Source organism: Panulirus ornatus, chromosome 53, assembly GCF_036320965.1.
Source record: "Panulirus ornatus isolate Po-2019 chromosome 53, ASM3632096v1, whole genome shotgun sequence".
NCBI classification, from domain to species: Eukaryota; Metazoa; Arthropoda; class Malacostraca; order Decapoda; family Palinuridae; genus Panulirus; species Panulirus ornatus.
In genome coordinates this window covers 20,136,710-20,155,376 of record NC_092276.1, presented here as the reverse complement: position 1 = coordinate 20,155,376, position 18,667 = coordinate 20,136,710, and the positions used below count along the sequence as shown (strand labels likewise).

Below are 18,667 nucleotides of genomic sequence, written 5' to 3'. Positions count from 1 at the left end.
AGTATATCTATGACTCCCCATCATCATAAGAATCTAAGTTTCCCTACCTATATCTTTATAATTTGTGAGTATTTACCTATTTGTACTGTAAAGGAGAGAGTTTTACACTTGTGGGGCCTTATCTCCTGAACTTTCTCTTCTATTGTTCAACTTCTTAAATTAATGTATGCTTTATGAGTTTACTGCTTCTTCAATCATTTTATTCCATTCACTCGCCCCAATTAATGTATCCTGTATGCATTTACCACTTTGTCAGTCATTATATTCTATTCACTCACCACTCTCATACTATAAAAGTACTACTTTACATCTTTTTGAAAATGCTTCTTGGTAAATTTCATGCTATATCCTCTGGTTATCCTAACCCTACATCTTTTGCAGAACTGTTCACTGTTACATCACCACCTTGGTTTAAAAATTTAAAGGATGTGGTCAGGTCACCCTAACTCTTCTCTGTTTCAATGTGGGCAAATTTAAGTCTTCCAGCTTTTCCCTGTAACTCAGCTGCCTTAATTTTTGTACCATCTTTGTCCCCTTCTCTAGACCTTCTCTAGTAGCTCTTTGTGCTTCTTTAAGTATGATGACCAAAGTTGAGTAGCATATTCTAGTTCTAGCCTTATGTAGGATATGAATGGCTGACTAAATATTTCCTTATCCACATACCTGAAAGCTATTCTAATGCAGTATTTGCCAGCCAACAATTTGTATTCTTTTAATGTGGGTCTCTGGCAACAGGTTATGGATGAAGTCAACACCCAAGTCCTTCTCACACACAGAATCTTTAAACTTGTTCCCTGCTAGATAATAATAATCTGGCCTTTATTTAGTCTGTCCCACCCTCGTTACATTTGCTTGGGTTCAATTTCATCAACCATGTATCAGACCAACTTTAGAGACTGCTTAGGTCTCCATGTAAGTTGATGCAGTCCTCCTCACTTTTCAATTCCCTCATGACTTTTGCATCATCTGCAAAGAATATTCAGGTAGGAGTCCATGCATTCAGGTAAGTAATTTACATAGATCAAGAAGAGTAATGGTCCCTGGGGCACTCCAATCACTACTTCATGCACTTGAGAAAATTTTCTTTCCATTAAAGAAGCTTTCCCTTGTTCCTGCCTGATAATTTAGCTCCTCAATCAGCTTCTCATGCAACACAGTTTCAAATGCTTTCTGGGAACCAGATATGAACAATCCAAACCAACCTTCACTTGTCTAAGAACTCACTTTCTCATAGAAATATAGATTTGTTTATGTATGACCTTTTTACTTGAAAACTGTGCTGTCCCTCACTTAGATAATTTCTCCTATGTAGAAAGTCATCTGTTACTTTTTTCATTATCTTCTCCAAAACCTTACAAACCACACTTATCTGAGAGACCAGTCTGCGGGTGTGTGTGTGTGCATGTGTGTGTGATTACATTGATGTTACTCTTTCTTCATGTAGTTAATGCAAATGATGTCTACTCTGATGAGGTTGTATTACTGTCAAAGAACAGAAAGGAGTACAGCTTTGCTGAGGTCTTTCCTACCCCAAAAGAAATCCAACTTACTGCTCCTACATGGATTACAGCCTCAAACAGGGAACCAACTACTGGAGGTCTAAGGGTTAAATAACAGATAACTATCTATATATGGACACACACAATCTCTTCAGTTACATTAATTTATTACAGAAACTAAAATCAAATGTGGTGAAACTTACTGGAGGCATTGCTAAGAATTACAAGGCACCGTGACTGAACAAAATCATTTAGGTAACTCTGAACCTTAATTAAACATCAGTAAAACCATCCTCACAATTATGTGCACTGTTGGTAACTCTGATATATACAGAGCTTCATTTTTGCCATCATAACAGTTAATTAGATTTTTTACCAACATTGTGACAATTTCTGTATTTCTGCTGCTCTTTTTTGATTTATATTGTTGCTTCTTTAATCCAAATTCTTATCATTCCCACTGAGAAGAGTGTAACAGCTGTCTTACAGCAGTGGAAGAAATTACATGAGTATTTCTCATAAAATCTGATTCACATTTGTATCTTGAAATAATATATTAAGGAAACTGTTGACAGTTAGACATTTGTACCTTGAAATATTCTATTAAGTAAATTGTTGACAGAGAGTTTGGGGTGTTCCCAGACTCTGCCTACATGTTGTTACACCAAGAGAGTCCATCTTTTCCTGAGACTTAGTCAAGGACAGCTCTGAAGCCCTTTAAGAAGAGATCCTGAATTTACTTCATCATCATTATTGTCATCATCATATCAAAATAACAATAAAATAATAATAATAATAATAATAATAATAATAATAATAATAATAATAATAATAATAATAATAATAAATGATGATACAGCGCTGGTGGCTGATTCATGTGAGAAACTGCAGAAGCTGGTGACTGAGTTTGGTAAAGTGTGTGAAAGAAGAAAGTTAAGAGTAAATGTGAATAAGAGCAAGGTTATTAGGTACAGTAGGGTTGAGGGTCAAGTCAATTGGGAGGTAAGTTTGAATGGAGAAAAACTGGAGGAAGTAAAGTGTTTTAGATATCTGGGAGTGGATCTGGCAGCGGATGGAACCATGGAAGCGGAAGTGGATCACAGGGTGGGGGAGGGGGCGAAAATTCTGGGAGCCTTGAAGAATGTGTGGAAGTCGAGAACATTATCTCAGAAAGCAAAAATGGGTATGTTTGAAGGAATAGAGGTTCCAACAATGTTGTATGGTTGCGAGGCGTGGGCTATGAACAGAGTTGTGCGCAGGAGGATGGATGTGCTGGAAATGAGATGTTTGAGGACAGAGTGTGGTGTGAGGTGGTTTGATTGAGTAAGTAACGTAAGGGTAAGAGAGATGTGTGGAAATAAAAAGAGCGTGGTTGAGAGAGCAGAAGAGGGTGTTTTGAAATGGTTTGGGCACATGGAGAGAATGAGTGAGGAAAGATTGACCAAGAGGATATATGTGTCGGAGGTGGAGGGAACGAGAAGTGGGAGACCAAATTGGAGGTGGAAAGATGGAGTGAAAAAGATTTTGTGTGATTGGGGCCTGAACATGCAGTAGGGTGAAAGGAGGGCAAGGAATAGAGTGAATTGGATCGATGTGGTATACCGGGGTTGACGTGCTGTCAGTGGATTGAATCAGGGCATGTGAAGCGTCTGGGGTAAACCATGGAAAGCTGTGTAGGTATGTATATTTGCGTGTGTGGACGTATGTATATACATGTGTATGGGGGTGGGTTGGGCCATTTCTTTCATCTGTTTCCTTGCGCTACCTTGCAAACGCGGGAGACAGCGACAAAGCAAAAAAAAAGAAAAAAAATAATAACAAAATAATAATAATAATGAAGTGAAGTGTTTTAGATATCTGGGAGTGGATTTGGCAGCGGATGGAACCATGGAAGCGGAAGTGAATCATAGGGTGGGGGAGGGGGCGAAAATCCTGGGAGCCTTGAAGAATGTGTGAAAGTCGAGAACATTATCTCAGAAAGCAAAAATGGGTATGTTTGAAGGAATAGTGGTTCCAACAATGTTATATAGTTGCGAGGCGTGGGCTATGGATAGAGTTGCACGGACGAGGGTGGATGTAGTGGAAATGAGATGTTTGAGGACAATATGTGGTGTTTGGTGGTTTGATCGAGTAAGTAATGTAAGGGTAAGAGAGATGTGTGGTAATAAAAAGAGTGTGGTTGAGAGAGCAGAAGAGGGTGTTTTGAAATGGTTTGGGCACATGGAGAGAATGAGTGAGGAAAGATTGACCAAGAGGATATATGTGTCGGAGGTGGAGGGAACGAGGAGAAGTGGGAGACCAAATTGGAGGTGGAAAGATGTGAAAAAGATTTTGTGTGATTGGGGCCTGAACATGCAGTAGGGTGAAAGGAGGGCAAGGAATAGAGTGAATTGGATCGATGTGGTATACCGGGGTTGACGTGCTGTCAGTGGATTGAATCAGGGCATGTGAAGCGTCTGGGGTAAACCATGGAAAGCTGTGTAGGTATGTATATTTGCGTGTGTGGACGTATGTATATACATGTGTATGGGGGTGGGTTGGGCCATTTCTTTCGTCTGTTTCCTTGCGCTACCTTGCAAACGCGAGAGACAGCGACAAAGCAATAAAAAAGAAAAAAAAATAATAGCAAAATAATAATAATAATGATGTGAAGTGTTTTAGATATCTGGGAGTGGATTTGGCAGCGGATGGAACCATGGAAGCGGAAGTGAATCATAGGGTGGGGGAGGGGGCGAAAATCCTGGGAGCCTTGAAGAATGTGTGAAAGTCGAGAACATTATCTCAGAAAGCAAAAATGGGTATGTTTGAAGGAATAGTGGTTCCAACAATGTTATATAGTTGCGAGGCGTGGGCTATGGATAGAGTTGTGCGGACGAGGGTGGATGTAGTGGAAATGAGATGTTTGAGGACAATATGTGGTGTTTGGTGGTTTGATCGAGTAAGTAACGTAAGGGTAAGAGAGATGTGTGGTAATAAAAAGAGTGTGGTTGAGAGAGCAGAAGAGGGTGTTTTGAAATGGTTTGGTCACATGGAGTGATTGAGTGAGGAAAGATTGACAAAGAGGATATGTGTGTCAGAGGTGGAGGGAACAAGGAGAAGTGGGAGACCAAATTGGAGGTGGAAAGATGGAGTGAAAAAGATCTTGAGTGATCGGGGCCTCAACATGCAGGAGGGTGAAAGGCATGCAAGGAATAGAGTGAATTGGAACGATGTGGTATACCAGGGTCGATGTGCTGTCAATGGATTGAACCAGGACATGTGAAGTGTCTGGGGTAAACCATGGAAAGTTGTGTGGGGCCTGGATGTGGAAAGGGAGCTGTGGTTTCGGTGCATTATTACATGAGATGTAAAGGTATATATATTTGCGTGTGTGGACGTGTATGTATATACATGTGTATGTGGGTGGGTTGGGCCATTCTTTCGTCTGTTTCCTTGCGCTATCTCGCTAATGCAGGAGACAGCGACAAAGTAAAATGAATAAAATAAATAATACCATACTAGGTGCAGTAGGGTTGAGGGACAAGTCAATTGGGAGGTAAGTTTGAAAGGAGAAAAACTGGAGGAAGTGAAGTGTTTTAGATATCTGGGAAAGGATTTGGCAGCGGATGGAACCATGGAAGTGGAAGTGAGTCACAGGATGGGGTAGGGGGTGAAGGTTCTGGGAGCATTGAGGGATGTGTGGAAGGCATGAACATTATCTCAGAAAGCAAAAATGGGTATGTTTGAAGGAATAGTGTTTCCAACAATGTTATATGGTTGTCAGGCATGGGCTATAGATAGAGTTGTGCAGAGGGTGGATATGTTGGAAATGAGATGTTTGGGGACAATATGTAGTGTGAGGTGGTTTGATCGAGTAAGTAATGAAAGGGTAAGAGAGATGTGTGGTAATAAAAAGAGTGTGGTTGAGAGAGCAGAAGAGGGTGTATTGAAATGGTTTGGTCACAGGGAGAGAATGAGTGAGGAAAGATTGACAAAGAGGATATATGTGTCAGAGGTGGAGGGAACAAGAAGTGGGAGACCAAATTGGAGGTGGAAGGATGGAGTAAAAAAATTTTGAGCGATCAGGGCCTGAACATGCAGGAGGGTGAGAGGCATGCAAGGAATAGCGTGCATTGGAACGATGTGCTATACCGGGGTTAATGTGCTGTCAGTGGATTGAACCAGGGCATGTGAAGCGTCTGGGGTAAACCATGGAAAGTTTTGTGGGGCTTGGATGTGGAAAGGAAGCTGTGGTTTTGGTGCATTATACATGACAACTAGAGACTAAGTGTGAATGAATGTGGCCTTTGTTGTCTTATCCTAGCGCTACTTTCCACACATGCGGGGAAGGGGGGTGTCATTTCATGTCTGGTGGGTGGCGACGGAATGAATAAAGGCAGCAAGTATGAATTATGTACATGTGTATATGTCTGTGTATGTGTATATATGTATATGTTGAAATATATATGTGCATGGGTGAACGTGTATGTATATACATGTGTATGTGGGTGGGTTGGGCCAATTCATTTGTCTGTTTCCTTGCACTACCTCGCTAACGCAGGAGATAACAACAAAGTATAATAAATAGATAAAATAAAATAATAATAATAATAATAATGATGATAACAATGATAATAATCTTTATTATTATCATAATACTTTGTCGCTGTTTCCCACATTTGAGAGGTAGCACAAGGAAACAGATGAAAGAATAGCCCAACCCACATACACATGTGTATAAATAATAATAATAATAATAATAATAATAATAATAATAATAATAATAATGACAAGAATAGTTGTTCACAAAATAATGTAATGGAGCTTTTCCCAAAGAATGGCTTTTGTTTAGGAAGTACTAATAAAAAAGGTTTGATCAAGTATTAATGTGCTTTAGCGAAAAAGCCATACTTAGCTCCCAGAGCTACAAATCAAGTGATCTATACTTGGTTATCTGCAAGAAACAACAGCTATATGTAGGAGTGTTAATCTCATATAGCAATGTGTACAATATCTCCATGCTATCATCTCTTCACTTCAGAACATTCCCTATATGCAAGTACTGTCTCATTTTCTTTCCACCTTACCTGCAACTTTACATTGGATTTTGCTCATCTTACTTGTATACCTATCAACTAATTCCTTGTGAACTGTTCTTTTCACATACTTATTCACTCAATAACCCATCTTTTAATGCATTAAAGATTTTCATCACAGCACAGTATGTCTCCTTCATTTCTTCATTTTTCATTTGTATCTACTCCAAACCTGACATCCACTTCTCATAAAATTTACCTCTTCCATGCACTTCATTAAACATTCATGTTCACACACAAGAGTGTGAATAGCACAAGACTATCCAACAGTCCTGCTATATTTGGTGGCTTATTCTATCTTGTTAGCACCGTCTTTAAAGGTCAAGCAGCTTACTAGCCTCCATGAACAGATACACCTTTACAATATCTCTTTGTTCAATCAGTTTCACTAAGTGACTACCATATTTTCACCAATGGGCAAATATCTTTACATCAGTATTAAACTAATTTTACAAAAAAATCTGATCAGATACTTTCTTTTCATACTGTATCATCATTCACATGTTTTTGGGGAAGGAAAAGCAGGATGGCACTAAAAAAGTATGAAAAGTAGTTCAAAATGGATTTAATCGATGGCCAGTGCCAAGAGGTGAGTAGGGATGAACTTTGGCCCACATAAGTGCATCATTCTGGCCCATTACTGACTCTCCATTATCAAGGTAATAACTAGGACCCTGGAAAAGAAGAGAAAAAATTATTATTGAAGTTAAAACTTACAAAAATACAGCCTAATAGTCTAAATCAACAATAAAATATGAAGTGCAATTAATACACATCTGGAGAAAGTTCATACAAATTTATAGAATGAAACTGTAGTTCTCTAACTAGCTTTATACAGAATCTTTTCCACTGCACTGTGAAGATATAAGTATATCTATAAACCTCACAATGGAGAGTAAGGCAAATACTAAAGATATGCTTATATACGATAAAGGGTATGTACACCACATTTCACTGCTTTTATTTCACATTATATCTTACCATATATGTAATATGGAAAATATGAAATGCCAGTAAATAAAAGAAACAAAGGAAACCAAGTCTGAATCTGGCCTGAAGTCGTGGATAAGGTACCTGTGAAGGGACGGGTTGCATCACCAGGGAACATACCCACCACATCCTGGACCAGGCTTGGATGAATGTTATTCAAAAATACAATACCAACAAAGCCTTCTTTTCAGTGATAACATTATATTATGTCAAATTAATGAATATACAAAGTAATGAAGAGTAAATGGAACTCTTAACTGAATTAATACAGTTACACGGTGTTCCCCACTTTGATTACTGACCTAGCTTTTCCATATATCTTTATGTGGTGTTAGACAAGCAAATACAATATCTGCATACAGTGTTAATTAATGCTATGTGTTTATTGAGCAGAATCCTTTTATCTATGTTAAAAGAATGTTATTTATATTTATTTATTTTGCTTTGTCGCTGTCTCCGGCGGTTGCGAGGTAGCGCAAGGAAACAGACGAAAGAAATGGCCCAACCCACCCCCATACACATGTATATACATACACGTCCACACACGCAAATATACACACCTATACATCTCAATGTACACATATATATACACACACAGACACATACATATATACCCATGCACAAAATTCACACTGTCTGCCTTTATTCATTCCCATCGCCACCTCGCCACACATGGAATAACATCCCCCTCCCCCCTCATGTGTGCGAGGTAGCACTAGGAAAAGGCAACAAAGGCCCCATTCGTTCACACTCAGTCTCTAGCTGTCATGCAATAATGCCCGAAACCACAGCTCCCTTTCCACATCCAGGCCCCACACAACTTTCCATGGTTTACCCCAGACGCTTCACATGCCCTGATTCAATCCACTGACAGAACGTCAACCCCGGTATACCACATCGATCCAATTCACTCTATTCCTTGCCCGCCTTTCACCCTCCTGAATGTTCAGGCCCCGATCACTCAAAATCTTTTTCACTCCATCTTTCCACCTCCAATTTGGTCTCCCACTTCTCCTCGTTCCCTCCACCTCCGACACATATATCCTCTTGGTCAATCTTTCCTCACTCATTCTCTCCATGTGCCCAAACCATTTCAAAACACCCTCTTCTGCTCTCTCAACCACGCTCTTTTTATTTCCACACATCTCTCTTACCCTTACATTACTTACTCGATCAAACCACCTCACACCACACACTGTCCTCAAACATCTCATTTCCAGCACATCCACCCTCCTGCGCACAACTCTATCCATAGCCCATGCCTCGCAACCATACAACATTGTTGGAACCACTAGTCCTTCAAACATACCCATTTTTGCTTTCCGAGATAATGTTCTCGACTTCCACACATTCTTCAAGGCTCCCAGGATTTTCGCCCCCTCCCCCACCCTATGATTCACTTCCGCTTCCATGGTTCCATCCGCTGCCAGATCCACTCCCAGATATCTAAAACACTTTACTTCCTCCAGTTTTTCTCCATTCAAACTTACCTCCCAATTGACTTGACCCTCAACTCTACTGTACCTAATAACCTTGCTCTTAATTCACATTTACTCTTAACTTTCTTCTTTCACACACTTTACCAAACTCAGTCACCAGCTTCTGCAGTTTCTCACATGAATCAGCCACCAGCGCTGTATCATCAGCGAACAACAACTGACTCACTTCCCAAGCTCTCTCATCCACAACAGACTGCATACTTTCCCCTCTTTCCAAAACTCTTGCATTCACCTCCCTAACAACCCCATCCATAAACAAATTAAACAACCATGGAGACATCACACACCCCTGCCGCAAACCTACATTCACTGAGAACCAATCACTTTCCTCTCTTCCTACGCGTACAAAAAAAAAGGGGGGTTAAGGGGGAGTGCTCATCCTCCTTGAAGGCTCAGACTGGGGTGTCTGAATGTGTGTGGATGTGACCAAGATGAGAAGAAAGGAGAGATAGGTAGTATGTTTCAGGAAAGAAACCAGGATGTTCTGGCTCTGAGTGAAACGAAGCTCAAGGGTGAAGGGGAAGAGTGGTTTGGGAAAGTCTTGGGAGTAAAATCAGGGATTTGTGAGAGGACAAGCGCTAAGGAAGGAGTAGCATTCCTCCTGAAACAGGAGTTGTGGGAGAATGTGACAGGGTGCAAGAAAGTAAATTTTAGATTGATGTGGGTAAAAGTGAAAGTGGATGGAGAGAGATGGGTGATTACTGGTGCTTATGCACCTGGTCATGAGAAGAAAGATCATGACAACAAGCGTTTCAGGAGCAGCTGAGTTAGAGTATCAGTAGCTTTGATGTCCAAGACCAGGTTTTAGTGATGGGTGATTTAGATGCAAAAGTAAGTAATGTGGCAGTTGAGGGTATAATTGGTTTACATGGGGGTATTTAGTGTTGTGAATGGAAATGGTGAAGAGCTTATGGATTTGTGTGCTGATAAAGAACTGGTGACTGGGAATACCTGGTTTAAACAGAGATATACATAAGTATACATATGTGAGTAGGAGAGGTGGTCAAAGGGCATTACTGGATAGTGTTAATCGATAGGCATGTAAAAGAGAGACTTTTGGATGTTAAAGTGCTGAGAGGGGTATCTCTGGGGATGTCTGACCACTATTTAGTGGAGGCAAAGGTGAGAATTTCTAGAGGTCTTCAAAAAAGAAGAGAAAATGTTGGGAAGAAGAGAATGGCAAGAGTAAGTGAGCTTGAAAAGGAGACTTGTGTGAGGAAGTACCAGGAGAGACTGAGTGTACAATAGCAAAAGATGAGAGCAAATGACCTGAGGGGAGTAAATAGGATATTTTTAGGGAAGCAGTGATGGCCTGGTGCAAAAGATGCATGTGGCACGAGAAAAGAATGGGTGGTGAGTGGTGAGATGAAGAAGTAAAGTTGTTAGTGAAAGAGAAAAGAGAAGCATTTGGATAATACTTGTCAGGAAGAAGTGCAAATGACTGGGAGATATATAAAAGAAGCAGCAGGTGGTCAAGAGAAAGGTGCAAGGTTTGAAAAAGAGGGCAAATGAGTGTTGGAGTGAGAGAGTATCATTATACTTTAGGTAGAATAAAAAGATACTTTGAAAGGAGGTAAATAAAGTCTGTAAGACAAGAGAACGAATTGGAACACTGGTGAAGGGGCAAGTGGGTAATAAATAACAGGTGGTGATGAAGTGAAAAGGAAATGGAGTAAGTATTCTAGAGGTCTATTGAATGGGTTTGATGATAGAGTGGCAGATGTAGGGTGTTTTGGCAGGGGTGGTGTGTGAAGTGAGAGGGTTAGGAAGATTGGTTTGGTTAATAGAGAAGAGGTAGTGAAAATTTTATGCAGAAAATGAAATCCGGCAAGGCAGCCAGTTTGGATGGTATTGCAGTGGAATTTATCAAAGGGGGTCACTGTGTTGTTGATTGGTTGATAAGGATATTCATTGTATGTATGGATCATGGTGAAGTGCCTGAGAATTGGTGGAATGCATGGATAATGCCACTGTACAAAGGGAAAGGGGATAACGGTGGGTGTTCAAACCATATAGGCATAAGTTTGTGGAGTATTCTTAGGAAAATATATGGGAGGGTATTGATTAAGAGGGTGAAGGCATTCACAGAACATCAGATCAGGGAAGAGCAGTGTGGTTTCAGAAGTGGTAGAGAATGTGTGGATCTGCTGTTTCCTTTGAACAATGTGTGAGGAATACTTTGAAAAATAGATGGATTTGTATGTAGCATTTATGGATCTGGAGAAGACATATGACTAGGTTGATAGAGATGCTTTGTGGAAGGTCTTAATAGTTAATGGTGTGGGAGGTAAGTTGCTAGAAGCAGAGAAAAGTTTTTACCAAGGATGTTAGGCATGTGCATGAGGAGGAGGAGAGGAAAGTGATTAGTTCCCAGTCAATGTTAGTCTGCAGCAAGGGTGTGTGATGTCCCCATGGGTGCTTAAATTGTTTAAGGATGGGGTGGTTAGGGAAGTAAATGCAAGAGTTTTGGAGAAAGGGGCAAGTATGCAGTCTGTTGGGATGAAAGAGCCTGAAAAGTGAGTCAGTCATTGTTTGCTGCTGATCCAACTCTAGTGGCTGATTTGAGTGAGAAGCTGCAGAAGTTGGTGACTGAGTTTGGAAAACTGTGTGAAAGGAGAAAGTTGAGAGTAAATGTGAATAAGAGCAAGGTTATCAAGTTCAGTATGGTTGAGGGACAAATTTAATCAGATTTAAGTTTGAATAGAGAAAAATTGGTGAAAGTGATGTTTTTTAGATATCTGGGAGTAGGTTTAGCAGCAAAAGGAACCATGGAAGCAGAAGTGTGTCACAGGGTGGGGGGTGGGGGAGGGGGTAAAGTTTATGGGAGCAATGAAGAATGCGTGGATGGAGATAACATTATCTCGGCGAGAAAAAATGGGTATGTTTGAAGGATCAGTAGTTCTGACAATCTTATATGGTTGCAAGACATGGGATGTAGATGGAGTTGTATGGAGGAGGGTGGATGTGTAGGGTGAGGGAGGGGGCGAAGGTTCTGGGAACGATGAAAAATGTGTGGAAGGAGAGAGCATTATTTCGGGGAGCAAAAATGGGTATTATCAAGCATATTCAACATACCTTCAAAATAATCACTCCATCTCCTTCTCACTTCATCATTACCAGTTATTACTTTCCTAATTGCCCCCTTCACCGATAAACTCATTTGTTCTTTTGTCTTACGCATGTCATTTACCTTCTTCCAAAGCAAGTATCATTCAAATGCCTCTCTTTTTCTCTTTCACTAAAAAATTTACTTCTTCTGTCCACCACTCACTACCCTTTCTAATCTGCCCACCACCCACCTTTCTCAAGCCACATGCGTCTTTTGCACAAACCATCTATGCTTCCCTAAATACATCCCATTCCTCTCCCACTCAATTCGTGTCATTTGCTCTCACATTTTGCCAATCTACACTCAATCTCTCCTGGTACTTCCTCACACAAAACTCCTTTCTAAGCTCACTTACTTTCACTACTCTCTTCTCCCCAATATTCTCTCTTCTTTTTTGAAAACCTCTAGAAATCTTCACTTTTGCCTCCACAAGATAGTGATCAGACATCCCTCCAGCTGCCACTCAGCACATTAACAGCCAAAGGTCTCTCTTACATGCAATGTTGTTTCAGAAGGGGTAGAGGATGTTTGGATCAGGTGTTTGCTTTGGAAAATGTATGTAGAAATACTTAGAAAAGCAAATGGATTTGTATTCATCATTTTTGGATCTGGAGTAGGCCTATGATATAGTTGATAGAGATGCTCTGTGGAGGGTATTAAGAATATATGGTGTGGGAGGCAAGTTGTTAGAAGCAGTGAAAAGTTTTTATCGAGGATGTAAGGCATGTGTGCGAGTGGGAAGAGATGAAAGTGATTGGTTTTCAGTGAATGTCAGTTTGCGGAAGGGGTGCATGATGTCTCCATGGTTGTTTGATTTGTTTATGGATGGGGTTGTTAGGGAGGTGAATGCAAGAGTTTTGGAGAGAGCGGCAAGTATGCAGTCTGTTGTGGATGAGAGGGCTTGGGAAGTGAGTCAGTTGTTAATCATTGATGATACAACACTGGTGGCTGATTCAGGTGAGAAACTGCAGAAGCTGGTGACTGAGTTTGGTAAAGTGTGTGAGAGAAGAAGGCTGAGAGTAAATGTGAATAAGAGCAAGGTTATTAGGTACAGTAGGGTTGAGAGACTAGTCAACTGGGATGTAAGTCTGAATGGAGAAAAGCTGGAGGCAGTGAAGTGTTTTAGATATCTGGGAGTGGATCTGGCAGCGGATGGAACCTTGCAAGCAGAAGTGAGTCACAGGGTGGGAGAGGGGGGTGAAACTTTTGGGAGTGTTGAAGAATGTGTGGAAGGAGAGAAAATTATCTCTGAAAGCAAAAATGGCTATGTTTGAAGGAATAGTGGTTCCAACAATGTTATATGGTTACGAGGCATGGGCTAGAGATACGGTTGTGCGGAGTTGGGTGGATGTGTGGGAAATGAGATGTTTGAGGACAATATGTGGTGTGAAGTGGTTTGATTGAGTAAGTAATGAAAGGGTAAGAGAGAAGTGTGGTAATACAAAGAGTGTGGTTGAGAGAGCAGAAGAGGGTGTTTTGAAATGGTTTGGTCACATGGAGAGAATGAGTGAGGAAAGATTGACAAAGAGGATATATGTGTCAGAGGTGGAGGGAATGAGGAGAAGTGGGAGGCCAAATTGGAGGTGGAGAGATGGAGTGAAAAAGATTTTGAGCGATTGGGGCCTGAACATGCAGGAGGGTGAAAGGCGTGCAAGGAATAAGGTAAATTGGAACGATGTGGTATACCGGGGTCAACGTGATGTCAATGGATTGAAACAGGGCAAGTGAAGCATCTGGGGTAAACCATGGAAAGTTTTGTGGGCCTGGATGTGGAAAGGGAGCTGTGGTTTTGGTGCATTACACATGTCCACACACGCAAATATACATACATATACATCTCAATGTATACATATATATACACACACACACATATACATATATACACATGTACATAATTCATACTGTCTGCCTTTATTCATTCCCATCACCACCCCGCCACACATGAAATAACAACACCCTCCCCCCTCATGTGCGCAAGGTTGCGCTAGAAAAAAGACAACAAAGGCCACATTCGTTCACACTCAGTCTCTAGCTGTCACGTAATAATGCACCGAAACCACAGCTCCCTTTCCACATCCAGGCCCCACAAAACTTTCCATGGTTTACCCCAGATGCTTCACATGCCCTGGTTCAATCCATAGACAGCATGTCGACCCCGGTATACCACATCGTTTCAATTCACTATATTCCTTGCATGCCTTTCACCCTCCTGCATGTTCAGGCCCCAATCACTCAAAATCTTTTTCACTCCATCTTTCCACCTCCAATTTGGTCTCCCACTTCTCCACGTTTCCTCCATTTCTGACACATGTATCCTCTTGGTCCATCTTTCCTCACTCATTCTCAATATGTGACCAAACCATTCCAAAACACCCTCTTCTGCTCTCTCAACCATACTCTTTTTATTACCACACATCTCTCTTACCCTATTATTACTTACTTGATCAAACCACCTCACACCACATATTGTCTTCAAACATCATATATCCAGCACATCCACCCTCCTCCACACAACTCTATCTATAGCCCATGCCTCGCAACCATATAACATTGTTGGAACCACTATTCCTTCAAACATACCCATTTTTGCTTTCCGAGATAATGTTCTCGACTTCCACACATTCTTCAACGCTTCCAGAACTTTCGCCCCCTCCCCCACCCTATGATTCACTTCCCTTCCACTCCCATGGTTCCATACACTGCCAAATCCACTCCCAGATATCTAAAACACTTCACTTCCTCCAGTTTTTCTCCATTCAAACTTACCTCCCAATTGACTTGTCCCTCAACCCTACTGTACCCTAATAACCTTGCTCTTATTCATATTAATCTCAGCTTTCTTCTTTCACACACTTTACCAAACTCAGTTACCAGCTTCTGCAGTTTCTCATATGAATCAGCCACCAGTGCTGTATCATCAGTGAACAACAACTGGCTCACTTTCCAAGCTCTCTCATCCACAACAGACTGCATACTTGCCCCTCTTTCCAAAATTCTTGCATTCACCTCCCTAACAACCCCATCCATAAACAAATTAAACAACCATGGAGACATCACACACCCCTGCCGCAAACCAATACCCACTGGGAACCAATCACTTTCCTCTCTTCCTACGCGTACACATGCCTTACATCCTCGATAAAAACTTTTCACTGCTTCTACCAACTTACTTCCCACACCACATATTCTTAATACCTTCCACAGAGCATCTCTATCAACTCTATCATATGCCTTTTCCAGATCCATAAATGCTACAAACAAATCCATTTGCTTTTCTAATATTTATCACATACATTTATCAGGTGGTGGCGGGGCTGGGAGATGTGAAACATACAAGTGGTATACGCTAACACAACATGGCGTATACATTAGCGTATATTTACATCACAGATTCTCCTGCCTGCCAACAACGGATGCATCTACATTCCTACCAAGACATACACATCATCTACAGAAAGTGAACTACGCGGGAAACGGCGATCAAATTTAAAGAGGGAAGTCAGCACCACAAGTAAAGCATCCTCCTCGAAGGCTCAGAGTGGGGTGCCTAAATGTGTGTGGATGTAACCAAGATGTGAAGACCCTTACTGGAAAAACAATCACTCTTGAAGTAGAACCTTCAGACACAATTGAAAATGTGAAGGAAAATAGTGAAATTGGAAAAAATGTAGCTTAGACATTGAAGCTTATTGATACAGTGGTTAAATTGATGAGAACTGCTATTGACATTTGTGTAAATAAATTATACATTTCCTTTTTTCCATAGCCAGAGGTTGAACCATTATGTGACATTCTTTTTTTTCATTCATTTCAAGCTAGAGGTTTCAGTTTTCTAAATTGTTTCTTACATTTCTCATATGTATATATATGTGTGTGTGTGTGTGTGTGTGTGTGTGTGTGTGTGTGTGTGTGTGTGCGTGTGTGTGTGTGTGTGTGTGTGTATGTGTATATGTATATATATATGTATATTATCCCTGGGGATAGGGGTGAAAGAATACTTCCCACGTATTCCTCGCGTGTCGTAGAAAATGACTAGAGGGGACGGGAGCGGGGGGCCAGAAATCCTCCCCTCCTTGTATTAACTTTCTAAAATGGGAAACAGAAGAAGGAGTCACGCGGGGAGTGCTCATCCTCCTCGAAGGCTCAGAGTGGGGTGCCTAAATGTGTGTGGATGTAACCAAGATGTGAAAAAAGGAGAGATAGGTAGTATGTTTGAGGAAAGGAACCTGGATGTTTTGGCTCTGAGTGAAACGAAGCTCAAGGGTAAAGGGGAAGAGTGGTTTGGGAATGTCTGGGGAGTAAAGTCAGGGGTTAGTGAGAGGACAAGAGCAAGGGAAGGAGTAGCAATACTCCTGAAACAGGAGTTGTGGGAGTATGTGATAGAGTGTAAGAAAGTAAATTCTCGATTAATATGGGTAAAACTGAAAGCTGATGGAGAGGCGGTGGGTGATTATTGGTGCATATGCACCTGGGCATGAGAAGAAAGATCAAGAGAGGCAAGTGTTTTGGGAGCAGCTGAATGAGTGTGTTAGTGGTTTTGATGCACGAGACCGGGTCATAGTGATGGGTGATATGAATGCAAAGGTGAGTAATGTGGCAGTTGAGGGAATAATTGGTATACATGGGGTGTTCAGTGTTGTAAATGGAAATGGTGAAGAGCTTGTAGATTTATGTGCTGAAAAAGGACTGATGATTGGGAATACCTGGTTTAAAAAGCGAGATATACATAAGTATACTTATGTAAGTAGGAGAGATGGCCAGAGAGCGTTATTGGATTACGTGTTAATTGACAGGCGTGCGAAAGAGAGACTTTTGGATGTTAATGTGCTGAGAGGTGCAACTGGAGGGATGTCTGATCATTATCTTGTGGAGGCTAAGGTGAAGATTTGTATGGGTTTTCAGAAAAGAAGAGTGAATGTTGGGGTGAAGAGGGTGGTGAGAGTAAGTGAGCTTGAGAAGGAGACCTGTGTGAGGAAGTACCAGGAGAGACTGAGTACAGAATGGAAAAAGGTGAGAACAATGGACGTAAGGGGAGTGGGGGAGGAATGGGATGTATTTAGGGAATCAGTGATGGATTGCGCAAAAGATGCTTGTGGCATGAGAAGAGTGGGAGGTGGGTTGATTAGAAAGGGTAGTGAGTGGTGGGATGAAGAAGTAAGAGTATTAGTGAAAGAGAAGAGAGAGGCATTTGGACGATTTTTGCAGGGAAAAAATGCAATTGAGTGGGAGAGGTATAAAAGAAAGAGACAGGAGGTCAAGAGAAAGGTGCAAGAGGTGAAAAAAAGGGCAAATGAGAGTTGGGGTGAGAGAGTATCATTAAATTTTAGGGAGAATAAAAAGATGTTCTGGAAGGAGGTAAATAAAGTGCGTAAGACAAGGGAGCAAATGGGAACTTCAGTGAAGGGCACAAATGGGGAGGTGATAACAAGTAGTGGTGATGTGAGAAGGAGATGGAGTGAGTATTTTGAAGGTTTGTTGAATGTGTTTGATGATAGAGTGGCAGATATAGGGTGTTTTGGTCGAGGTGGTGTGCAAAGTGAGAGGGTTAGGGAAAATGATTTGGTAAACAGAGAAGAGGTAGTGAAAGCTTTGCGGAAGATGAAAGCCGGCAAGGCAGCAGGTTTGGATGGTATTGCAGTGGAATTTATTAAAAAAGGGGGTGACTGTATTGTTGACTGGTTGGTAAGGTTATTTAATGTATGTATGACTCATGGTGAGGTGCCTGAGGATTGGCGGAATGCGTGCATAGTGCCATTGTACAAAGGCAAAGGGGATAAGAGTGAGTGCTCAAATTACAGAGGTATAAGTTTGTTGAGTATTCCTGGTAAATTATATGGGAGGGTATTGATTGAGAGGGTGAAGGCATGTACAGAGCATCAGATTGGGGAAGAGCAGTGTGGTTTCAGAAGTGGTAGAGGATGTGTGGATCAGGTGTTTGCTTTGAAGAATGTATGTGAGAAATACTTAGAAAAGCAAATGGATTTGTATGTAGCATTTATGGATCTGGAGAAGGCATATGATAGAGTTGATAGAGATGCTCTGTGGAAGGTATTAAGAATATATGGTGTGGGAGGAAAGTTGTTAGAAGCAGTGAAAAGTTTTTATCGAGGATGTAAGGCATGTGTATGTGTAGGAAGAGAGGAAAGTGATTGGTTCTCAGTGAATGTAGGTTTGCGGCAGGGGTGTGTGATGTCTCCATGGTTGTTTAATTTGTTTATGGATGGGGTTGTTAGGGAGGTAAATGCAAGAGTCCTGGAAAGAGGGGCAAGTATGAAGTCTGTTGGGGATGAGAGAGCTTGGGAAGTGAGTCAGTTGTTGTTCGCTGATGATACAGCGCTGGTGGCTGATTCATGTGAGAAACTGCAGAAGCTGGTGACTGAGTTTGGAAAAGTGTGTGGAAGAAGAAAGTTAAGAGTAAATGTGAATAAGAGCAAGGTTATTAGGTACAGTAGGGTTGAGGGTCAAGTCAATTGGGAGGTGAGTTTGAATGGAGAA

At 41.2% G+C, this 18,667-nt stretch overlaps 1 protein-coding gene across 1 annotated transcript in view; it reads right to left on the bottom strand.

Moving 5' to 3' along the window:
• Positions 1-1,649: 1,649 nt before the first annotated feature.
• Positions 1,650-18,667, bottom strand: part of LOC139765298 (WD repeat-containing protein 17-like) — a 446,388-nt gene continuing 429,370 nt past the window's right edge. Inside the window, exon 24 of the mRNA XM_071692684.1 lies at positions 1,650-7,248. Within this exon, the coding sequence (XP_071548785.1) occupies positions 7,129-7,248 (120 nt within the window). The 3' untranslated portion in view covers positions 1,650-7,128. The remainder of the gene's footprint in view (positions 7,249-18,667) is intronic.